The sequence below is a fragment of the Carlito syrichta genome, unplaced genomic scaffold (assembly GCF_000164805.1).
Source record: "Carlito syrichta isolate Samal-C Ts95f unplaced genomic scaffold, Tarsius_syrichta-2.0.1 Scaffold301826, whole genome shotgun sequence".
NCBI lineage: Eukaryota > Metazoa > Chordata > Mammalia > Primates > Tarsiidae > Carlito > Carlito syrichta.
The window spans coordinates 560,522-586,438 of NW_007245922.1; the positions used below are offsets into that span (position 1 = coordinate 560,522).

General features: G+C 36.9%; 1 protein-coding gene across 6 annotated transcripts in view; it reads right to left on the reverse strand.

Moving 5' to 3' along the window:
• Positions 1-25,917, reverse strand: part of TTN (titin) — a 275,101-nt gene that overhangs the window by 209,800 nt on the left and 39,384 nt on the right. For 4 of the 6 annotated variants that reach the window (XM_021711039.1, XM_021711034.1, XM_008055342.2 and 1 more), the window contains 8 exons: positions 25,554-25,814; positions 24,922-25,063; positions 24,674-24,839; positions 23,220-23,451; positions 21,448-21,732; positions 21,097-21,222; positions 15,716-15,904; positions 10,269-10,325 (listed from right to left, as the gene is read on the reverse strand). In XM_021711039.1, the coding sequence (XP_021566714.1) occupies positions 10,269-10,325; positions 15,716-15,904; positions 21,097-21,222; positions 21,448-21,732; positions 23,220-23,451; positions 24,674-24,839; positions 24,922-25,063; positions 25,554-25,814 (1,458 nt within the window). Of the gene's footprint in view, positions 1-10,268; positions 10,326-13,026; positions 13,603-14,272; positions 14,648-15,715; positions 15,905-21,096; positions 21,223-21,447; positions 21,733-23,219; positions 23,452-24,673; positions 24,840-24,921; positions 25,064-25,553; positions 25,815-25,917 lie in introns of all 6 variants that reach the window. The other 2 variants (XM_021711037.1, XM_021711038.1) reach the window with 2 other exon arrangements.

The window sequence follows — 25,917 nt, forward strand, 5'->3', positions numbered from 1 at the left end:
TTCTTCAAAACACGGTTTAATAACCATAAAAAAGATAATAAATAAAGTTTAAATGTGCTTGAAACATGAAAGGTGTAGTTAAAAGTATATATAGTAAACTGGGCATGGTGGCTCCCGCCTATAATCCCAGCACTTTGGGAGGCCAAGGTGAGAAGATTGCCTGAGTCCATGGGTTCGAGACCAGCCTGGGCAACATGACGAAACCTCATCTCTACAATAAATCAGAAAACGTAGCCAGGCATGATGGTGCATGCCTGTAGATCCAGCTACTCTGAAGGCTTAGGTGGGAGGATCAGCATAGAGGTCGAGGCTACAGTGGCTGTGAGCGTGCCACTGCACTCCAGCCTGAGCAACAGAGTGAGACTCTGACTCAAAAAAAAAAAAAAAAAAAAATATATATATATATATGTGTGTGTATATATATATATATATATATTAGAAGCAGCTATTGTCTAAACTCAATTATGTATAATATAATAAATTTTTATTTCGCATTAGATAATTAATATTTCCATGTTTTAAGTTATGTGCCATTGAATCAGGAAATTAAAAACTCCATTTAATTATTTATGACAATTAATAATAGGTAAGACTTATTTTTCTTTATTCTGTCATTATTATTCTGCATATCCCCAAGTTCCATACATTTGAGCCTAACAGAGTTCTAATGAGCAAAATCAAATAAAGTTCTCTTTTTTTATATGAATGAGAGTATAATTTTAGCTCTTCCTGAAATCCAGTAAGGTATTAAAATATATTTTTCTTTTCCTTTTTTTTTTTTTAGAAACAGGTTTTGAACTGCTGCTATGCTGTATAATGTTTGAGTAAAGTGCGCTTTTCATGTTTGTTATGATCTGACCTTCTGATTAATGTTAACATCCCTCATGTGACTAAGAGTAGAATAAATCTTTAAGTCACTAAAATATAGAATTTAGATACATAAATATAGAATAAAATATAGTTATTTATGATGTGATATATTATATTATATCTATAATTATCATCACAGATATTACATGCTCACTAGTTGAAAGAGAAATGGTTGTTCCACAATAATGTATCTATTTTGGTTAGTTAGGGTGACTGAAAACAAATAAATTAAAAATTTTGAGGGGGAAATCTGATTGCTCTTTATTCTGTATATTCTCTTTATGGCTTCTTTAATTAGGACAGTTGTTAGGGAACTCCTATGGTGAGAATAAAAACTTGAAAGATTAAAGAAACATAATTAGATATATGAATTCTTTTGAAAATTAAATTTAGATTGTTTAAGTTTAAAATTAAATTAACATTAATACATTTAATATGATCATGGTACTCAAACATGGCTTCATGCAGGTAACAAATATAGCCATTAGGTACAATACATAATTAAGAGGTAGAGGTAGGTAAGATTCATAATTTCATTACTATATTCTATTGTTTCTCCATCATATGTTGCAAAACTAAAATCTATTCTGAATTACATAAGAATAGTTACCACTAGAATGACATATAATTGTATTATTGAATGATCATCTCTGAGGTTTCAGATAAGAAAACTGTATTTCTTTATATTTGTTAAATGTTATACAAGAAGATTTAGGTCCACACTGGAACATAGGTAAAACGTTAAGAAGTTTGTGAATTTATTATAATTTTAATTTTGAGAAACAAAATTAAAGAGCCACTTTAGAAATATATAAATATCTTAACTAAATTTGAATGTTTATTAATTTCTATTAGTTTTAAATATGAAATTCAGTTGGCACTGAAAGGAAAGCTTATTCTCTTGTTATTTGTATATAATCTGAGATGTGAATTACCATGTTGTCTCAGTTCTAAAAATGTTCTACCTTCTTTCTTCTAACTTTAAAGATTCTGAAATTGGAATCTTTAAATATTCGAAATCTATATGTAAATGCAGTAGGGTGGTTTCCTACCTCCCCCCCGCCCCCGGCCAATGTTAAATTAATGCTGCATTTTCACTTGATGTCCCTCAGAAATTGAGAAAATGAGCTATCTTCGAAAGTGGAAAGATTGCTATTTGTTTATTCTGCAAATGTCTAGGTAAGTCCTGCCCACGAAGAGAGCACAAGTGAGTCCCTTGAAAACCAGTGAAAATTAAAACACTGAAGGAGAGGGATATTGATAATGGAAATATTTTTTAAAGAAGTGAAATTGATATACTGTATTAAAATTGAAATGTAAAACAGATTATAGAATTAGTTACCAATTGGGAGAAGCTGAGTTTTTGTTGTTCTTTGTTTTGCCTATTCTAAGTCTAAGTAAATAAACTTGGGTTTGGATACAAAAAGGTTACCATTCTAAAAATGACTTGTAAGAGCAGAGAGGAGATTTTCCCTTACCAGTTTGTCTGCGTGGTTGTCTGACATGGTCTTCGATTTTGCATTCTACTTATAGTTTGTCTGCTAAGAGAGAATGCATTTTGCTGAAACACATTGTGAAGGAGGAATGAGGGTAAAGGAGAAATACAAACAGTTGGTTAGCCAAGGAGAGATTTAATCGTACTTGATGTTACACAGCATGAGTGTCACAAGTGATGATTCCACAGTTTAGATAAGAAAATATTTACATGTATTACAAAGATGAGATTTCTACAGAGAGGGACTGCTTCTCCAGGGGTCTTCAAGGTAATGCATTCACATTGAGTGGCCATATTTGGAAGTTTTATTAGCTCCATATAATTTGGGAAATATGAACACACTCATATCAGTTCTAATCATAACTGTGGCACTAAAGCATTGCACTTTAAGTTAAGGTGAGTGTCGCAGAGGACTCAGTCATTCCTGATTTGTTTGTGGCTACACACCTGTACTCACCCTCATCACTTTTTACTATACTTGTTATGAACAGGTTGTGGAACCCTATGCCACTTTCTTCAGCACTGAACCTTCTTCCTTGGACCAGTTTCCCATCTTTGTACCAGTAAACCGTGGGTCTTGGTGAGCCACGCACTAAACACTGAAAATATGCAGCTGTACCTAATGGTGCGTAGCAGTCAGAAATACCTTTGATAAACCTGGGAGGCCCTTCCACCACCTGAAATTCAAAAAAGCTGTCTGAATAGTTGCTCTTTAAGACCAATTCCTCCTTCATACTGCTTAAGGTCACTTTACTTTTCTTTGTTTTCAAAGCAAGTATTTCAGCATCTCCCATGGTGAGGAAACCCCGACAGATAGCCTCTCCTACGCAATTCATAGCTCTGCACCTGTAGGCTGCACTATCAGAAAGACAGATGTTCCGAATTTTAAGGGTGTGACTTCCCTTCTCCTCGCTAATCACATATTTAACATCATCTGGCTCAATACACATATATTCTTTGTACCATTTAACTTCAGGAGTAGGGATGCCTATGACTGTACATTTGAATACAGCATCTGAATTTTCTGGAATTTTAAAATCACAAATAGGCATTATAAAGCGAGGAGGCATTTCAAAGACTTCTAAATTAATTTTTAAATCTTTGTCTTCTCCCTGACTTGAATCCATATTTGGAGCAACAAAATTCAATGGAAGAACATCTAGATTCACAATCATGCTTTTATGGTCTGGAGTAAATTTGGGAACTGTGACTATTTTCACTTGCTTCTCAAATTCTTTAACATCTTTTTCACTTAACTCAACTTCCAGGACAATTTCTTGAGGAGAAGGCGTTCTTGATGACGTGGTGTCCTCCAGATCAAACTCCATGACATGCTGATGTGTTACTGGAGGTGGGAGTGCCACCACTCTTGCTTCTTGGAGCATTACATCTACATTTGCAAAGCTCTTTGCTTCCCCTATGATGTTTACAGCATGGCACATGTACTCTCCCCCCTCTCCTTTTTGAATGTTAGAAATTTCCAAAGAACACACATTACCTACCCTCTCCATTTTGATTCTTTCATCTGGCTCTAACAAGGATTTATTTCGATACCACTTCACACCAGGAACTGGAAGGCCCTCAACTTCAACAATGAAGCCTAGTGTTGTGTTTTCATATATCCTCCTTTTGATCAGAGGTTCAATAAAAGTTGGAGGCATTTCATTGTCTTTTGGCTCAATGGCTTCATTGGGTGTGCCAAATGAATCGGAACGCCATGTTTCATAAGATGAACTCCTCTCTTCTGTAGGTGTATGAAAATGTTCATTTGGTGTACTGTCTTCCCTTTCTATTTCTGAAGGGTACTTTTTAAAAGTTCCAGCAGGGTTTGGTCCTCCAGTAGGAATAGAATATCTCTCTAGTGACTCCCCTGAGGGTGTAGAATATCTCTCCAGTGTCTCTCCTGGGGGTGTGGAATATCTCTCCAGTGTCTCTCCTGGGGGTGTGGAATATCTCTCTAGAGTCTCTCCTGGGGGTGTGGAATATCTCTCTAGAGTCTCCCCTGGGGGTGTGGAGTATCTTTCTGTTATCTCACCTTCAGAAGGTGTTGAGTATCTTTCAGTAACTTCCCCTAAAGGTGTGGAATATTTTTCAACAGTCTCACCTCCTGAATTTGTTGAGTATTGTTTATTTGTAGCTGAAGGATTAAAATATAAGTCAGGAGACTTTGGACATTCAAAATGTTCAACAGATGATGGTGGGGTATAAAACTGATCTAACTCAGAGATTTCTTCACTAGTTGTACTTCCCACATCAATTGAAATATCAGATTCAGGAGAAAACGGACGACATAGTGATTCTTGTTTGGGGTTGTAATATTCATATACAGTGTTGAAAGTTACTTCTTCAACCTCCATTGAAGTGATAGATTCACTCTGGACAAGTTCTGCCTTGCGTCTGGTGTCTTTCGTTTCAGGAAACTCATGCTTCCCAGCAGCAAGTAAATATTGTGTTAGGGAGGTCTCAGATTCTATTACTTCAGTTGTATGTGCCTCATCCAATTTAGGAAGATTTTCAGAAAAACTAGTTTCTGTAGTTTCTCCTTCTGTATTGGAGAGAGAAACTTCATTTTGAACTTGAACTTCGTAACATTGTTCTTCTCCAGAAGCATCGATTTTTCTACTTATTTGTTCTCTTGGATTCTGTAGTTCTTCAGTCATCAAAAATGGGAGGCACTGACTGAGAGAGAGCTGTCGGTGGAGTGTGTCTGCTTCCTGGACATCACCTTCGTGGTCTTCCAAAGTGACATGTGTATCTCCCTGCATCCCACCTGCCTGCTTTTGATATGATGCCAACTCTGGCTCTAAAGTACACTCTTCTTCCATTTCACAGACTTCTAAAAGCTTTTCCTCACTTGCTGCTTTTTTCAAGTGTGAGATGAAACTTCCATCTCCATTTTCTAGAGAACTATTTTTCTCAGAAATGCTAGTTTCTCCTATATCTGCAGACGAAGCTTGAAGGATGGTACATGATTCAGTATGGATTTTTTCAGAAAACGATCTAAGATCAGTTTCTGACATTTCTAAACCTTGTTCATGTACATGTTGGACTTCTTTTTCTAAATAAAAGGGATTTTCATCAATAGTGCTTTTCTCCACCACAGTACTATTTGAAAACTCTTGACTGGAAGAAATTTCTTGACTGGTAAATATCTTATTTTGCATATTTTCAGAGATACTCTGTGCATCAGATTGTGATGTTTCAGGGTTAGAAGTGTCTTCTTTATTATGTGTTTCCAGCTGTTTCCTCATTTCTTGCCCTGGGAACTCCATAGCTGGATCTCCTATATGAGAATACATTTTTTTTAAGTCAAATAAAGTGTGCTCAGTATCGGCTGTTTCAGAAGCAGAATGTTGAATTTTAAAATAAGTTTCTTCTGGCTGATCATTATCTAATTCTTGGAGTTTTACTTCTGTATTTTCTATCTGAGAGTGAAACTGTTTTAAGTCAAATGTAATAGGTGCTTCATGTTCAGCCCTTTTAAACACTGCAGATTGATCTATAAGACCTATTTCTTTCTGTTGTTCCCTCTCTTGTACTTCAAATTCCTTATGAGTTTGAAAGGAAAGCAGCTTTAAATTCATTACAATGTTAGATGTATCTGGTTCAGCGTTTAGAGATGTTTTGTCTACCTGATGCATATTTACATTTAGATTACTTGATCTTGATTCTCTTTGCTTTAATGACAAGTCTATGTTATCAAGCTTCCTTTCAGGAGGATTCACAAATGATTTCTTGGTAGGTCTTTTTTCTAAAACTCCTTTTTCTACATGCTGTAATTTTTCAAATGTGATGATTCTATGCTTCACCTTTTTCCCTGGGTAGCATCTCTCTTCACCAAGGGGTTCTTCACTTATGATGGCAGACAAATCTCTTGTATGGTAACTGTCAGAAATTCTCTCAGAGTGGATATTCGGAAAAATATCACTTTGGGCACATTCTAGTACATTTTCCTTTTTTGATCCACCAAATTTTCCAAAATCGTTTCTTACTTCTTTCCTAATTCTGACTTCACCGAAATCATCAACAAATGGATAAACAGTACCCTCTTCTTGATGCCGTTTTGGTTTTTCAGTGATGTGTCCCTCATTCCCTTCATCCTGACATTGTATGAGTGCAGCCCTGAGAGGCATGTTGACCTTTATGGATCTAGAAGCACTCATCATAAATCTGGGTCGTTTTTCTCTAGAAGCTGTGCAATGTACTCGGTCCTTTTGGTCTATCTGCTCGATTGTCTCAAGGTTTTGAAAATGTTCTTTTACAAAATATTCTTTTACATTCGACCAGGATGTAAAAGGACCCTCTGGATAATCATAAAACTGTGGCCTTACAGATTCTCCTTGCGTTTGTTGTTGATCTTTGGAATATTTTGCATACACTCCACTAATAATTTCAAATTGAGTATTTTCCTTATAAGTGACAGGTTCCACTGTTAGGTCCAAAACACTCTCAGCTGTTCCTAAATTGTTTTCAGCAAAACATTTGTAATTTCCAGAATCTTGAGAATTAACATCATTAATATACAATCTGTAGCTACAAGGAACTTCTTCAAACTGAAACTTCCAGTTCTGCTTTAAAAGGACCTCATTTTGAAACCATGTTACAATTGGCTGAGGCTCACCAGATATCAAACATTCAAGAATTATGGAATCCCCTTCTTTACACCTGGCATGCTTTGGCATTTCTTGTAACATTTTTGGTGGCTCATTAACCGTATCAGACAAAAATACAAATTTGTGTTTTGGTGACTGAGTAGCTTGATCTTGAGGCATTGCTTTAGATTCTGGCTCCTTAGGTTGAACCATTTCTCTTGACTCTTTGTCCTGTTCTGGGACAGGAGTAGCTGCTGTTACCTGAATTTCTACAGGTAAGGAAAGCAATTCTATGTCTGTGGAGGGAGGGCGTGGCAGATTTGTCTTTAACATATGAAAATTTGTTTGGCCCTCTTGACCCAAAGAAGAAGAATGGACATCTTTGGTTTGGTCAAACACGAATGCTAGCTCTTCCTCCTCTTCAGAGTAGTCGTAGAACACTGGGACTGTATGTGCTTCCACAGCATAACTCTGTTTTGCTTTCACTGTAAGTGTAGTAGTTGTTTTTACTGTTCCATATTGATTAAACAGCACACAGGTAATAGAACCTTCATTTTGAGGCTGAACAGAAGAAAAAGTTAATGTTGAATAGTTGTCTGAAGTGTGAATGATAAAGCCTCGATTACGTGGAATTGGTATGTCATTGTTATACCATGTCACTATAGGTTGAGGATAGCCTTGAAAATGACACACGAAATTACAACTCTCACCCTCATAAACTTCTTGAGATTCGATTTCTTGCAGAAGGGAAGGTGGGCAACGATGTGGGTGTTTTTGGAAATAATTTTCAAAAAATCTTGTGGCTTTGTCCTTCTGTTCAGTTTTGAACTCATCAACTTCTGTAGAAGCAGAGTGCTGTAATTCTCCCAAATCATCCTTTCTTATTATTTCACTAGCTATTTGTTCACTTTCTTCAATATTTATAGGCATACCAAAAGATTCACTGGCATATGGTGTAATAACTTGAGGCACCTTTTCAGGAGTCTCATATACTTCCTCATTCTGACATACATTAGTGATATATTTAGATGATTTTCCAATTGCTGTATTGGCCATCACTTTTTCAAGCTGTCCTCTTTCTTGGGTACTTTCACTTACTAGAATTCCACCATATAAATGGTCTTTTGGTAGACTTTCTTTTAGAAATGCCTCTTGGTTCATTCTTATTTCAGCCTGGAGAATTTCTTCATCAACAGTAGTTTGAAAGTTGGTGAGAGGTTCTCCAGATTCTATATTTTGATCCACTGGATTAGGAAGGGCATGTGGATCTTGGACAACACTCTCAGATGAAATATCTACCTTATCCCTATTTTCATTTAGATCAGACATGAATCTGATTTTCATTTCCTCTCTAGAGAACAGGATATCTCTATTACTAGCTTCACTTCTCAAAGCTCTTGAGCTTATTTCAGATGACATATCTAAAAGAGATAATTTCTTTTTCTCCATCAATATTTTTCTGGCCTCCCTTAAACGTTGTAACTTCATTTTGGTCTCCTCATCCAGAAAACTTTCACCTACATTAAGCCCTCCTCTTACGTCAGGTCTGCCTTCTAAATATTCTTCATCATACATAAAATCTGTTTTCTTGCCAGGATTTATTGTCTTAAAGTGTATAGTTCTCATCATTCCCTTTTGTTCCACAGCTTGCATTTTGCTAAAGGGAGAGCCAGTAAACCTCAGGTCAACCTTTATTCTATCTTCCCTTTCAAGTAAAGCCTCCATGTTTTCATGTGTCTGTTCTGCCCTTTTCAGAAATTCTAAGTATTTCTCATCTTGTCCTTTTTGGATAACAAGCAATGATGCAGTTGATTCAGCAGACCCTTCACTATTAACTGCTAAAAATCTGTAACTCCCAGAATCTCTGCCGTGAACCTTTTTCATCTCTAAGGTGGAAGAGTGATGATGTAAATCACTCTCAGTGTTTATAACCCGACGAAGACCTGTTGGGATAGGTCGATTGTTATGAAACCAAGTCATTTCTGGAGTTGGACAGGCAATTAATCTACATGTAAAAACAACAGGTTCACCCTCTAAAACATATTTAAACATAAGTTTTTGAGTAAAAGAAGGCTTAAAGTATTCAGGCCAGGAGCTTGTAGATGATATTCTACTTGCATATCTTCTAGCAGCCATGGAGCTGTGGTCTATGTCTTCAGAATCTGAAAAGGCATCACGCACATCTCTTTCTGAATGTTCAGATCCCCCCTCGGAGAATACTTCTGGAAAAAAAAAAATTATAAGGCATTTTACTATTTTCCATAGAATTTGGAAAAAATTGAAAGTAAATAAAATTGCAAAATAGGAAATGAAATAAAATGCATGCTACAGATCTCACAAATCCATAAAAAAATTCACTCACCATATTTGTTCGAATAAACGCAACACCATGCTCTGTTTAAAAGATTCTGACACGAAAATCGTTCGTTGTCTGGTCTTTTCTTCAAACTGTTGAAATTTCTTCTTGAACAAGCAAAATTGCATTTCAAAATAACATGTTCCTGTGCATATTTGTTTTGAGAGCAGGAAAACTTTGTTCTTTTGATGGCTAAGAGGAAAATCTTACCTGACTTGCAGAGAGTGGAATAAACGCCCTTTCTGATCCTTTTGATTGTAGATTAAATTATTACATTTTGAAAATCAACTATTTAAAGAACATATACAAGAACTATAACCATAAATAATTAGCTAAAATAAAATGAGAAGGCGTTTATTCGAACTAATACAGCCATAAAGTCACAATGTTATGCAAAGAAAAGCAGGCAAGAAGGATCACTTAAGGTAGCTATCTGCAAGCCAGTGTAAGAGACATGTCAATGTTAAAATGATATATGTGCATGAAGTGGAAACCAGATGGGAATGGAATGTTTTTCACACATCCTAAATAAAGTAGCATTTCAATCATCATTCATTCATGACATTGCATTCTGAGAATGACAGCTAGGTTATTGTCTGTTGTTCAATGTAATTCACCGTGATTTTGAAAACAAACTTCTACTCCATGATTTCATGCATTAGGATGACCACTTTTCATAATACAAGCTTTTGAAAATGACTGCAAACATAAAGTCCAATATGGCTGATAAATTTTAAATACAAGATTCTAAATTACCGTGAAACAAATTACAGTGAAATGCATGTAACCAGCAACATACTAAACCAGGCATGCGACATAGTAATATATACTCTAAGAGATATATTTGTACATCTATGTCATTATTCTCAATAATACCAAGAGAAAGAAGACAACTCAAGGATTCTATTAATCCTTCAAAATTTCTACTTAAACCTCACATTCATTATAACAATACCTTTCATTTCCATCTCAATCTGCTGTTCGATCCTCTCATGCAACATTGATTCATAGGCTAAAATAGAAAAACACACAGATTTCAGTGATTAATTGCATCAATACTTTCTGCATCAATTTATGATTTATATGATTCAAACTTTCTCTTTATTACAATAATAAAAAACTGCATTCCCCAAATTTACCAAAAAGTCCATGCCAAACAAATTAATGAGCTGATAAAGTACATAACAAGGTTGACAGAAATATTTAAGACATTTTTATTTTAGGTTTTCTATGAAATTTCCACTTTTAGTTTCTTAATTTCTCATGCCTTTACATGCATTAAGAACAGCAATCTACAAACTAAAGGAATTTTTTTAATGTTCTATTGACTGAACACTTACTAAGAGATGAAATCACATTTAAAAGAAACATGCATTTTCTAAGTTGCCACTTGAGTTGAAAGTTATTCTCATTTTTTCCTACAGGAGTAAATGTTTTTTCTAGTAAACACACCTTTGATTTGAACCACCTTTCAAATTTTAAATGACACAAAGTTTAATTATATATTCAGAAGCGAAACAAAGACTCCTCAACTCAAAATTGCTTTTATTACATAAGGAATAGGCACAGTTTATAGATACAATTGTCCCTGGGCAGCATCTTGGGAAAAGCTGGCATCTCGTGTCACTCTCGTTCCTCATTTCATGTGGCATTGTATCAGTAGACTCGATTCCCTTGTTCTCAGTTGCTTATGGTCTTTGGCATGAAGTTAATGACAAACTTGATGTTTTCTTTGATGATTCTCTTTTTACTTCACGGGTTGTTTTAATTTGTGACTCTTTGAGTGTCTTAAAACTTTTAGTATCTGAACCAAGAGTAATTTTTGTAACTGCTCTGGTTTGTGATTCGTTTGCTAGGTGAGAATAAAATTAGGAAAAGGCAAAAATTAGCTGTGCTTGTAAGAATAAAACATATGCCGAATGTAGAGAAGATGGAATGCCATTAGGATGAAAAGGAAAGGCAGCATGTTAGTCCCAAAACTAATAAAAGATACATATCTGTTTATAGCGCATATAATGACTCTATTCAAAGAGACTTCAAGGAGTTTGACATTCTAACTTGATCTTGATGGATAACTTTGTAGCCTATGTGAACTTATTAGGCCAAAGTAAAAGATAAACATGTAAAAACTGGTCTTATGTCAAATAATTAGACAATTGTGCCTGATCTTTTACTCTTCAAAAACCTAAATGTCTTAACTGTCTTAAGTATGAATAAGGCAGTCGGATGTTCCAAAAAAATGCGTTTGCATCAAGAACACGTTAATAATATCAACTGGAACCGAGTGAGCTAGAGATTCTGGGGCAAAAATGCCCAGTTCAACCTCACTCTGGGAATGTGACATCCAAACACCTCAGTGCTAGGTTCTTTAGGAAGCAAGCTGAAAAGACCTACATTTCTGTCACTTTCACAACACAGTCAGCTCCCAATTACATGGCTACAGAAATTGTCACAGTTGTCACCTACATGACTTGTAGAAAACACCTCCAAATAAATAATCACTCTGTGTGATTACTGTCCTAGTCAGCAGATGCAGTGAAATTGAGGGTCAACTCTCTGGATGATGGAATTTCCTATCTAATTTATATAACTAGACCTCAATTCTTGAGTTCCCTTTGTGGGCTATGGTAATAGAACCAGAAATAGCTATAGAACAAAATCTCAGATTATGATAGAAAGAGGCCTCTTTTTGGCAAGTGGGTATTGCAAATGTATTATATATTTTACTGAACAAGATTCTCTCTACTGGGCAGGAAGAAAGACCATTGTTTCAAACGTCAGTGCAGAGATGGTTGTGCACATACATAACACTGCACTATGCCTTTCTCAACTCTAACACCTCCACAATAATATGGCCAGGATCAGGGAGGAACTTGGCGGCCACGCTTTCCACAGACCTGTGGAGACGCCTGAACTCCTTCCACTAGCTTTCTTCCATGTGACTCTGCGAAGATGCACCACACAGGCTTCTAGCACCTGAAAAATAATCTTCTCATTTCATATCTAAGAGAAAAGTCCATGGTTAAGAGGAAGTCATTATGGCTTGCCCAGACACGTTTAATCATGTTCTACTAGACATAGTAGATAATCAAGCCCCAAAACAACAACAACAAAATAATCTTGCCATGAGAAAATTCTACAATTCTAGGAGGATCTAAGGCTGTAAAAGCAGCATCATTTATGGAGAGTCTACTAATTCTGGTCCATACAGAGCCGTAATATTTTCAGTGCTCGATTTTCTATTTCCATGGCCTCTTTATAAATAGCTAGAACCTCCCAATCTGAAAATAAAAAGGGAATAAAAATTGTTGAACCTCCTCCAATTAAATAAATTTAATTTTAATTTAGCATGGTGTTAGGCACAATAATAAAAAAATTCAATAACTACTTAGCAAACTACAACATTTTAGCTTTCTTTCACACACTTCCTCAGTGGTGCATTGGTAAGTGTTGGAAAAAGCAGCATGTATAGAATAAACCTTAACTTCCTGAACCTACATTTAAAAGAAAAACTTCCTGAATCTAGACTGGAAAGCAAATTGTCAGGATAAGCTTTGTCAATGATTTGGTCAACTTTCATAAGTCATTTATGAATAGAGTGCTAATTTAAAGATATTCTATTAATATATTCATTGATTTCATTTGCATGGCAGAAAAGCTGCATAAAGCGATGAGGATGAAATGAAGCAAGTCATAGCTGAAAATTAGATAACCACCTTCCACACTTAGTACTGCTGATGTTGTCTTCTCTCCACAGTCATTGTGTACAATGCAGCTGTATAGTCCTTGGTCTACCAGCTGAACGTTGCATAGCGTAAGAAACTGAGTATTTCCATTTTGTGATTGTATCACTCTTTCAGATTCCTCTATTATTACACCTTCATGAGTCCAGGTTACATCAACAAAAGATTCGTCTTCTAAAACACAGAGGAATTGTGCGGTGTCACCGCACTTTACAGTGATATCCTGAAGATGCAGGAGAATCCTGGGCACCTTACCCATTGACTCTTCAGCACATTTCTCAGATAGCTCGGTACTTTCTGCAATTTGTGAAAGGGATGCAGTATGATGCAGCTCTGTGTCTCGAACAGATGCAGCTGTGTGGGTGGAACTTTGAGATACACGTTCAAAAACCTGTACTTCATATCCATATGATGATCCTTGAAATGACTTAATTTCCTTTTGAGTTATTTTGCTCTCCTCCTTTGTGAAAGAGGAATCTGCCACTGCCTGGGACTTGGTGGACTTTCTTACATCTTTCTCAGAACTTTGCCTATCTAGGGCTTGCACTGTATAATCAAGTGACAAGAAAAAGAAAAGAATATTAAGATCTAAGCTTTGCCGCTTGCTCAGGTTAGTAACATAAAATGGCATGGAAGATGAAGATGAAAGACATCACTGTCACTTGGAAGCAGCATGCCAGATACAGTATGCTCTAGGATGCCAGGGTCACATAAAAGAAAAGTCATTCCCAGTGATCCAGTGATGAGTGGTTGATGAAGGCTCATGCAGATGCCATACAATAGCTGGTTCCTTCTTTCTGTTGTCATTGTGGCTATCCAAAGTGACATGGTCAATCTCTCTCTCTCTCTCTCTCTCTCTCGCTGACTATACTTGAGATACCATTTTCCCTCTATCATATACTTTATAAGCAATATATAACAAATAGACCTTTAAATGATGCCACTTTGCTAAGAAAAGTAAAAAAGCCAAGCAAAGTCAGCACCTAATAAAATGATCACTGGTTCTCTAACGCACAGAACACATACTTTCATGAGATGTAAAGTATATGTTAGCCCGTAGTTGAGGACTTGGGGGAAGTTATTGCGTGTTACTTTATTAGTAAATTATGGACTCACTACAGTATTCAAGGAACCAAACAGCAGGGACTCTTATTAGAATCAGTGAGACTGAGAGGTATGCAACAAATCAAAGTCCTTGAAGCAAGATGGGCTTTACCTTTTGGAGTCACTGTGAGTGAAGCTGCACAAGTGGCTTCCCCAGCACTATTGGCTGCTCTGCAAGAGTATCGCCCAGCATGCTCTGAGTAAGCATCAACTATAAGCATTAAAGCCATGCCTGTGGACTTCTCAAAATGGAAAACTATATCTTTTGTTGGTAGAATTAGCTGCTGGTTATGGAACCACTGGATTTCTGGCTTGGGAATGCCAGAAACCCTCGCATGAAATCTGACTGTCTCCCCGCTGTGCACCCTGAGGCTTGATAGAGGCTGGATGAAGATGGGCTTTTGGCCAAGGGGCTCCTTCTTAAGTGAAACTGATGAGGAGACATGCCATTGGGAGTTTGATGTAACTTCTTCAAATTTGCTAAATCCTGAAAAGAAGCATGCCAATTTTTAATGTCTTACCTTGCATTGAAACCAGAACTCATTTGGGTTGTCTACAGATCTGTCACAAATTTCAATGATGGACTAGAATTCAGTCCAATCCTAATCTTTTGTCATTGTTTGTCACTGTTGATTTGAAGTCACACATGTTAACTTCCATTTCCCAGAGAAGCAAGCTGAGCTATGAATCAGCTAAGAAATTTTACAATATTGCTCATAAAGACAATAGTAGTGTATGTAACAGAGTTTAGGTATTCTTTTTGTTTATTTCCCTGGTTGTAAAATCAACTTTTCTATTTGGTGAACCACTTTAAATTCATTATTAAGAAAACATCTTGTTAATGTATAAAATTAAGAATAAAACAACAGAAATTTTCCTACATCCTTATGTATTTGTATATACCTGATACTACAGAGACTATATTTGCTCAGGAAAAATAGTCTCACTGCATAAAAATAGTGTTATCCTCGTTTTGAATCAAAGTGCCCCTACTACCAAGGAAGTGTTTCTGATTACAAATGAAAAGCCCCAACTAACAGAAACATTAAACCACCCTAGGACCAGACCCCTCAACGCTCAGGAATTCTGGAATGGTGGCAAATATACCTAGCTGGTGTATAGAACTGAAATTGTCTCCTGTAACGTCTGTGAAATCAACACAATGGGAGGATGATAACACGCTTAGTTTTTTTTTTTTAATATGATTTTTATCTTAGCCAAATGAGGAAACAAATCTGCTTATTTCTTCAGCATATTTCTCCTCATTCTGATTCATGCTGAGCAGGAAGCATGAAAGCTGGTAATGGCAGCAATACATAACAAAACATTATGGGGGAAAAGGCAGGGCCAAATTTTAAAAAATAATGGTCTATGATTCACAATGAAAAAGGTAAATGAGAAGTGAGAACATTGCATATAACATGGAAATAATTAGTGGAATTAGAAGAGAACGGTAGGAACAACGATGATTTACATGAACTCTTTAGTAATGGCTACTGACATTGTAAGAGTAAATCTATACTTAAATGTGGTTCTTAAAGTTGTTTCACTCTACCTTCCAGTCTCAAGTTGGCTGTGCTCGACACTTGGCCTACAGCATTGCTAGCAACAAAAGTGTAAGTTCCTTCATCTTCTGGATAAGCTTCGGCAATCTCCAGTTGGTAAGTGTCTTCAAACTGAGTCATTCTAAAGAACCGAGATGGCTTGATTTTCTTATCTTTGCTGTACCAAGACACTTTTAGATCTGTACCACAAAAAGAAGAAAGATATTTAAAGCACAAAAATTAGTGTGTTTTTTTATACCTGCTAACAAAATTGTAATTATACCAGTGACTATCCTTCATATTTATCCTAATAACATTATCGATTTATTTTGGGCATGTCACATCTGCTATTATAGGATTTCCTTTAATCTTCAAGAAGGAAACATGATTCTAAGAAATACAGTTTTCTCTATTGGTGAACTGGTTGTAATGTTTAAAATTATAGAATTTTAGTTATAGTCTTTTTAGGCATTTACATGTCATATGATGGAAGCTGGGATCAGATGTCATATTCAGTGACTGAGAAAAAGTTCTGAGAAACAGTCATTATAAAGAGTTTGATCTGGGATAGTAACTGCCTTCTGGGATAGGAAGTGAGAAAAATCTCTACTTCTTGTTTGCAGAAAGATCAATCAAATAGAGAGCTGAGAAGATTAACAACCAAAAACATCCAAAATAGACACCCATGAGGGTGGAAGAAAAAATTTTGTTACCAGTGAGCAAAAAGCTTCCACACAGCAGTATATATGACACAAATAACTGTATGGAAAATATTTCTTAATTGAGAGAGAGATTCATGGTATTTGGGCAACTTAGATATATTTGACTTTTTAAAAGTAGGAGTTATAATAAAACTAGCTACTTCCATTCAAGAATGTGAACCATCTTAAAATAATAGAAAGATAAAAACCCAAATCAAGGATCAAATAACATCCTATTATGTTGTCATAGTTTTTAAGGAATGTGGACTTTAAATGCAGTTAATGTTTGAACAGCCAAATCAAAGCCATCTTGTTTGTGGTGCACAGTCACTACATTACTTCCTTGTCACAGTACCTCCTAAGGTGTTTTCAATTAGTACGAATCATCTAGCATGTGTTTGCATTTTAGTGCCAATATTTTTCTATGAAGGTTAACCTTCTTCCCATAATGATAGTTGTTTATAAACTACGGGTTCTACTTTTAAAGTAACATCTTTTCAGTTCCTTAAATAGCAAGATAAGGTAGAAAATGAAATCCTGACATGATAATTTGTCAACTCTGTGATTTTGGACATGTCAGTTACTCTCTCTGAACTAGTCTTTTTATTTGTAAAATGAAATGAATTTTTAGTTTCTGGACTATTTATTGCATAATTTGTGGGCTATTCATTGCATACAATCGCTGCAAAAATTAAATGACATACACATATGGAAGGGCTTTATAAACCATTGACACAGGTCAGTCACTAAAGCAAGAATGTCTAATGTCACAGAAGGAATCAACAATGTCTTCAATAACATGCCAAGAGACTGGGGGCCAAGTAGTATAATAGGCAACACTGTCACATGGAATTTAACAGTCATCCTACAACTATTTAGTTTGTGTGAGTGTGAATGTGTGTATGTATGTATGTGAGTGTGCGTGTGTGTTTAATTATCAGTGGCAATAGGACGACGAGTTTAGTATGTCCTATTACAAGGGTCTCTCCTTATTCCTGCTTTCAACTTTATCCAGTTGTGAACTGAATGAGGCACCAGGACACACAAGAACTGCCACTGGACATGAACTGGCAACAATCAAGGAGCTAACAGGTGAAACCTCTCTAGTGATGGACTTGGTGTTTCTGGCTGGGCTGCCATTAACTGCTCTGCTCATTGGCCTCCCACGGCTTCTATGAGACCACCCCACTCCTATCTTGCCTCCTGATCACTTCTCAAGTCCACCTCCTACTTCTTCTCCTTACTCATCTGGGTGAGAGCCTCATCAACACTCTCCAAGTCTCCTGGAATAGGCTTTCCTCCCCCCAGTCTCACCTCCCACATCTGACCATTCCTCCTTTCCCTATCAAAGTATCGTTTCTAAAAAGCAAACTTAACCTTTTTACAAGGGCTTAAAAATCCTTCAGTGCCTCCTCCATGTAAACAAGATAAACTCCCAAATCTTCTGCATACAATGCCCAACTCTTTAGTATCTGGCCTTTGCTAGGTTTTCTAGCCTTCTCGCCCATGTGTGACATCACTTTCCAACCTTACTTAAACCACTGGTCGTTTCTAGCACATAGAGCATTCTTGAAAGTTTTTGAGTCTTTGTGAATGTGCTCTCTCCTCTTGCAACGCCATTGTGCTCAGTGATCCTACTTATTCTTCAATGCTCAGTTCATGTTCCTTTCTCCGTCTCTCTCCCAGACAGAGAACAATGAGAATGTGGGCCTGATATGGTACAAACAACCTTGGGAACTAGACGTGTGCATGCATCTCTCACTTCACATTGAACTCCTTGAAGGCTAGGACAAGGTCTGTGCACCCCCTAGTGTGATGTCTTAATAGCAGGGAAGCAATAAACATTGGTAGAAAAATAAGTGAACAGACATGTAAATGAATAATAAATGTACATCATTGCTAGACTAATTATTAATTATTTCATTTAGATATCTGTCACTCTGTAGCCCTCAAATGATACTGATTCATCATCTATAGAATAAACCCTTGCAAAAAGCTAGCTTTATCTCAAGTTTTGAAATTCTGCTTTTCCAAATTGCTCTTTTACCAGTAGGTGGCAATGGAGACCTTCAGTGGATAACATTAATGATTGCTCAGAACCATGCTTTATGCTTTAGAAAGTAGAGTTTCCAGAAACATAGAAACAGGACTGTTGGTGACTTTCCAATTTGTGGAAGGCAGGGCTGCATTTACTTAAGGCAATACCTGGTCAAAGAATGTTGTGTAAACATTTTCAGTCCTAAGAGCATAAAACTATGTGATTTGGTAAATTTTTGAAAGTGCATTTTATTTAGTGAGTTTCTTTCATATGGAAAATAAGTGTACAAGGGGGTGCTCAAACCTCTACATGTGTACAAATATTACCACACATAGAGTGTTAATGATCTTATGAGTTTACAAGTTCAAACATTGAAAAACATTAGTCATCATGCAGAAAAGCAGAGACGTTTTCTTTTTCTCTTTCAATTGGGGTTTTGCAGAGGGGTTCAAATGTATTTCTGTAACACTATAAAGGGAATGCTATAATATGAGAGAGGACCCCCAAAAATGTGGAGTTATTTTTTGGAAGACAGGTCCCTTGTAGTACGGGCTTCCCCTGCTATGTAAGTGTTCTAGGAACCCATCAGCATCAGTGTACCAGCTAGTGTTGTTGTGAGAGGTTGCGTCTGGATTCAGCGAATTTTGTTTAGATATTCTTCCAATACGTTTGCCCATTTCATGAAGGATAATTGACGAGCTCACTTGCCCACATCGCGCTGAGCATTCAGCAGTTTTTGACCACAACCAGCATGGCCCCCTTGCCCTACCCACCCTATTCACCCAATCTCACCCCGAGGGACATTTTTTTGTTTCTCTGGATGAAAAACTACTCAAAGGGACATGTTTTGCTGATGTACAAGAGATGATACAAACGATTTTTAAAAAGGCCGAAGCAGTAAAAGACATCAAAATTGATGAGCTCAAAAACTGTTTTGAGCAGTAGAAAAAGTGTCTTGATAGGTGTATTGCATCAAACGGAGACTACTTGGAAGGTGACTGAAGTTTAAACATGCAAAAATAAATACGCAATTTTTTATGAATAAATTCTGGATTTGGGGGGCCCTTTTCATATGTCCAAGACATATTAGTGTAGTTTTAGTGAATTTGATTTTTAAAAATATTTTTATATTATGTTAGGAAAATGTTATCAAATAAGTCCTTATTTATTGATATTCAGTATTTCTCGAACACTGTGCTTAAGTACACAGTCTAAGGTATTTGTCTATATTGGTCTCCTAATACTAAACTTTTATGTTTATATAATTCCACTCTGAGGCTATAATAAAATGGATATATTGAGTGCCAGTCACTTAGCCGCCACACTTACAGGTGCTTTACATACATTACATCCTTTAATGATGCTCATAAAATCTAACACTGTTTGATTTCTAGATCACCATCTGTCTCCCCAAGAAGGAAATCACTGGGTCAGAGAATTGTTGAAATATAAACCTGTTTAGAAAAAGTAGCTCTTGGCTATTGGTAGAGATTGGCTTATAAACTGATGGGAGAAGCATAATAAATAAAATAAAACTTTTTAAGAGTATTAAGAAGTGCCCAAATTTTGAGAATATCCCTTATGGTTGGTGGTATACAAAAGCCAAGAAAATGAGGAAATGAATCATTTATCCATTTGATTTATCTTGTCTTTATCTGAGGTCTGTCTGTAATCCTAACTGGCTTGAAGTTGCTCTACCTATATTGTCTCATTCTACCAAGGTCTCATATCCCTGGGATGAGGGAAAGAACTGGTGGTGTTTGGGAAGCATGCCCCAATTAAAAATGGCAGCAGCTAATTCTGAGTGAGCGATTACTATGTGATGGGCAATGTGCTATGTGCTGACTTGGGTTATCTAACTTAATCCTGACAGTAATCTTGTGATTAGTATTAGCCGTCTGACAATCATTCATTTGGCCAATCAACAATGACTTATTGAGTATCTACTAGGTACCCGGTGCTAATCTAGGGCTAGAATCCCTCTCCTTGCTCTTATAGAGTTTACTTTCTAGTAGCTACTGCTTTTCAGGCACCAAGTTTAGGAACTAATTCAAAATGCCGGCCCTCATGAAATGTACATTGTAAGATTTAATGCAATGAATGCTCACAGTATTCTTGAGAGAAAGAGAACCAGAGAAATCATGTTTGCCTAAGGTCACACACTGACGACTCAAATACAGTCTCTTAGACAATTGAGCCCCTGCTTCTGACCAGCATGGGATACTGACTTCAAAGGAATATACCTTTCACACAAATACTGACCATAGACTGAATGTCTTACATATAAACGGATCTTCTTTTGAAACATATGTAGATGCTATGATAATTAACCCAATAATAATAGTTTTTGTCAATCAAGAGATAGAGTGCAACTGCAATCATATAAGGAACACGACTTTTTTGAAGATTAACGGAAAACACTGATTAATTTTTTATGGTGATAAAAAAACACATAACATAAAATCTTAATCATTTCTAAGGGTCCAAATCAAGAGTGAAAAACACTGTTCTAATTCTTGATTCAATAATTCAAGTACATCTTCTGCTAGATTCCCATTAAGCTTCAAATTATGCATGAGAGATGGAGAAAATAGAGAATTTTTCCCACATAATTCTTTGCAAATATTAGCAATGCCTTTGCTCATAAACCTACCTGTTCCAGAAACCCTGCATTGAAACCGGGCTGGCTGTCCTTCGGAAGTGATGGTGTCCTGAAGTGGGGTGATGATAGCAGGAGGATAAACTGGCATTTCCTGATCTGGAGACACAACTTCTGGAACTAAAGAAAGAAACCACAAGATTTGTCATGATTAAGTCACCACAGAGACTTCACATAAGGGAACATGTAGATTTATCTCAATTTATTTCACAGACGAGTGCCTTCAAAGTTGAGCAGCAATCTACTTTTATGAGCTCCAAATTGTGTTTTTAAATGCACTGGGAGAACAGAAAAGCTGGCTTCCAAGGTTTTATTTTAAGCTGGGAAGTAGCAAGGCATTCCTACCTTCCACTGAAAGTGAAGCTGATGTTGTGGCAATTCCATAGTCATTCTTGGCTTCACAGGTGTAGACAGCCGCATCCTCTGGGAAGGCTTCAATCAGTAAAAGCGTGTACTCTTGCCCATCATGAAGAAATTTGCACTTGAAGCCAGTGGAAAGCAGCTGTTCTTCTTTGTACCAGGAAATTTTGGGCTGTGGTCTGCCGGATATCACGGCACAGAAGCGAGCAGGCTTGCCAGACTGCACGGTAACAGGCTGGAGCTCCTGCAGAACTTGGGGTGGTTCTAGGGCTAGAATAAATGACAACAAATAGTCCATGAAAAAGTGTAAAAAAACACAGGACAGCACACAAATCTCTATATTAATCTGTTGCTGGTGATTACATGTCCAGAAACAAAACTTTGGAACTGTGGTATCTTTATTTGCCTCAGAATACTAGAACATTATTTATGCTAATAAGGAAGAAACACTTGGAATTGTGTCCTCAAGTAGAAGGAGTAGATTCAGAAATATATTTTTGATATTTGGGGGCATGTTGCATTCCTCAATATAATATGATTACCCCAATTCCTGACGGAGGAAGGGCATAGCAATGCATTCTTGAAAGGATTCTGGAATAATTTCCATGTACTACCTATTTTTAAAAGTCATTTGGGCAAATCATGGGGTGAGGAGGCGCATCTCATTCAAGTTTGTTTGTTTTGCAAGTATTTGTGTATATGTTATAGTCATTTCATTATATACTGATGCCAGTGAAATGCAATCAGTAATTACTGAAGGAATAAATGAATATTATTTCAGATCTAGTAAAATGCAGTTAGGTAGATTTAACAAAAGTCAGCTTTCCTGTGATGCTAACTAAAGCATATCCTTAGTGTTGTGATGAATAAGGAGACCCGAGTAGTTCGTGAGGCTGATTTCTGACACAACCATAGAAAAGACCTTTACTTCTCTGTGCCTGTTTCTCCACTACTAAAACAGAGATAATAATAACTGGATGCCATGACCTTTTGGTCGTCTAGGGTCCCAGGGAATGTTGGCAGTATGATTCAGCTTTGGGAATCTTGAAATTACCCCTAGTGTTCCTGCATCTGCTTCAAGGGTATTTTGTTTGGAAAGATACAGCCCAAGATAAGGATTAGGGAGGGAGATTCCATTTTTCTCTGTGTATTTAGGTTAGACTCAGATCAAGGCCAGCCTCAAACTCAGTCTTAAGGTTTCTAATGAGGAAAGCAGAGGTTTGATGGCACTCCCCTGAGGGCTGTTTAGGGGGCTCCTCAGGTGTGCTTGGTAGCATGTGGAATTCTCTCTCTAAAGTAAAAGCCCCTGGTCTTAGAGCTTTGGGCAGAGAGGACCTAGCTCCATGTTGCCTGTGGGCTTTGAGTTCTCCCAGGCACTCCATACCAGAGGCTAGAAATGTCCCTATCACTCAGTAGTGCTGCTAGTACTTAAGCAGCCTCAGGGCAGAGGGCTGAGAACTAAAACAGTTAGAAACTCATTTAGATATATTATAATTGACACACAATGGATCTTCAATAGTGTTGATCAACGGAATGAGGATAGGGCCATTAGGTACTTTCAGGAAATGACATCTCAATAGTTCTAACAGCTGCCCTCCCTTTTCTGTGGGTATAACGCGAAAATAAATGTAGCCACAACCATGTGAATACCACAGGTTCTTTAGAAATTGTCCAGGAACTACCAGAGTTTAGTGACCTAAAAAGGATCATTATTCTAAACGGAGCTACAAACTATGTCAAAATCTGTCCCTACATACCATTGACATAGAGAGTGACAGAACTCCTGTTCCTCCCTGCCACAAAGGTGTATTCGCCTGCATCACTATGTCTGGTCTCAGAGATAAACATCCGGTGAATTCTTCTCTCTACTACATACTGATGTCGTTCTTGAACTTGGAAATTGATTTCAATGCCATCTTTGTACCAGTGGGCATCAATATCATCTTCGTTAACCTCAAACTCAACGACAGCACGCTGTTTCTCAATGACCTGTTGATTGAACAGCAGAAAATAAAAAATTGAAACCCTGGCTTTCTCTCAGTTAACCCATTTCTAAAACTGTTCTGATGAAAAGCATGCAAATACCTACACATTATGATATAAGAAGTTTGCTGGTTATAGCACATTCTGATTTTTCCTGCCTAGTCTTGAACAAACTGTACACTAACTTCTCCTGTAGAGAATCATGCTCAGACTTGTACTGAGAAGGGAGGTAGCCCCAATGAGACAATGATTTCATCCTTAAATGTTTGCTTCTTAATAATAATAGAAATAATGATACTTTCCATCTGGGTTTTTTTTTATTATCTACAAAGTTCTTTTAAGTTACTATTCAAACTGATTTCATATATGAACAATAACTTTATGGGCCAAGAAGGAATTATTATTCTCGTTTTGAAAGTGAGAAAACCAAAGTTCAGAATTGAAAAATAAAAGATGGAAGACACATCTAGACTACCTGAGTCCTCAGTGAAGGTTTTTTCATTATGGCCTAAGGTCTCTCAAGCTTGGTTCTCTTTGGATGAGCAATACATTGAAGTTGAACTCAAAAGGCATTTTTCTAGACAGCCTGCCTCCATTGTGTCATTTGGGAAGACTGGCACCCATGAGGCCTAGTTCTGCAGATAGAGCTGAGAACAAAAGTATTTTCCCAGCATTCTTGCCAGGAAACTAGCATGGCCTAGTCTGGGCTTCCTCTCAGAGCTCATAGGAAGTGTTTCCAGCCACTAAGACCTTTCATACCTGCCTCTCCGTAGATAGAAACCATCTGAGAAAATGTCACCTTGTTCTATATTTCCTGAATTCTAATTGATGTGTGAACATCACAATTTACATTTTAATTCTTTTCTGGTTGGTGCTGCTTGGCAAGTAGCCATTTATTAGACGATGAAGTTTTTACAGCTGCTTTAATTAAACTATTTAGACAGCTGTGAAGGACATACTTATTCCCTGAGTGGAAACTGTGACTAAATTGATGTCAGCATAAGAGAGTCTAAGTTGAGTAGGAATTAACTGATTACATTTTGTAAAAGACTGTGGTTAAAAAAATTAAAATAATGTAAAATTTTATAGGTAAAAGTATCAAATGTTTTTAGTAATCTACTGAGATGATTACAGTTCAGCAATGTGAGCTTTGATAACTTTGATATAAAAATGTAAAACATTAGAGACTATTGAAGATTTTTCAAAAAATTCATTATAGAGACAGTACCTGAACCTCCTTTTTAATACTTCGGATGCGAACATCTCTGCCCTCTACGAAGAGATTAGCGGTCGACATGTTGCCTCCGGCCACCACTGTGTACTTCCCGGCATCGGACATCCGAGTGGACGGGATCAGAAGGCGATGGACATATTTCTCCTTCTGAATCTTTATTCTATGGGTAAAATGGACATGAGAGTTTAGTGTATGATGATTTGGAGAAAACTGGGAATTACTGAAATGTTAGCACAATTGACCTGTCTGGGATCTGTAGTTCCTGGCCATCTTTCATCCACTGTACAGTGATGTCGGGTTCAGAAACTTCACACTCAAACATGGCTCGCTTCTTTTCAAGAACCTTGATGTCCTTAATGTGTTTCCTGAATTCTATATGGCGAGCTGGAAAACAGCACGTAAAAAGGCTAACATTTAACAGCTTTATTGAAATAGAACTCACATACTGTGAAATTCACTCGTTTAAAAGTATACAATTAAATGGCTTTCAGTATATTCAGAGTTGTGCGGTCATCACCATAATTTTAAAACATTCTCATTTTTCCAAAAGGAAATCATGTACCCTTTAGCCATTACCCCCTATACATTTGCCTTCATCTCCCTCCCAGACTTAGGCAACCACAAATCCATGTCTCCATAGATTTGCATATTCTGGACACTTCATGGAAATAGAATCATACAATATAAGGTCTTTGTGGCAGGCTTTTTCCACTTAGCATAACATTTTCAAGGTTCATACATGTTGTAGAATTGTACTAATACTTCCTTTTTTGCTGAATAATATCCCTTTATACAGATATTCTGCATTTTATTTATCCACATTTTATATAGCATGTTTGACTTTTTTTTTCTATAGACATTTATGAAGCCATACCTTCCACATAAAGAGTGGCTGTCGATGTAGCTTTTCCAGCCACAAAGGTATAGTCAGCAGCATCCCCAAAGTGAACATTCCTGATGTTCAGTGAGTGTGTGAGTTTTTTGGTTCTCATCTGGCACCTGTCAGTTGATTTGATTTCCACACCATTCTTCAGCCATTTGTAAGAGATGCCTTCATAGTTCACCGTCACCTCAAAGGTAATGGTATCTTTTTCTTCAGCATTGATGTCCTTCAGCATAGATGTAATCATGATTGCTGCAAAGGGGAAAAGGAAAAACATCCAAGGAGATTTTACGTAAATACAATACGGATTATAACAGGTGCAGAATGAAAACCGGGAATGCCTTTAGTACATCTG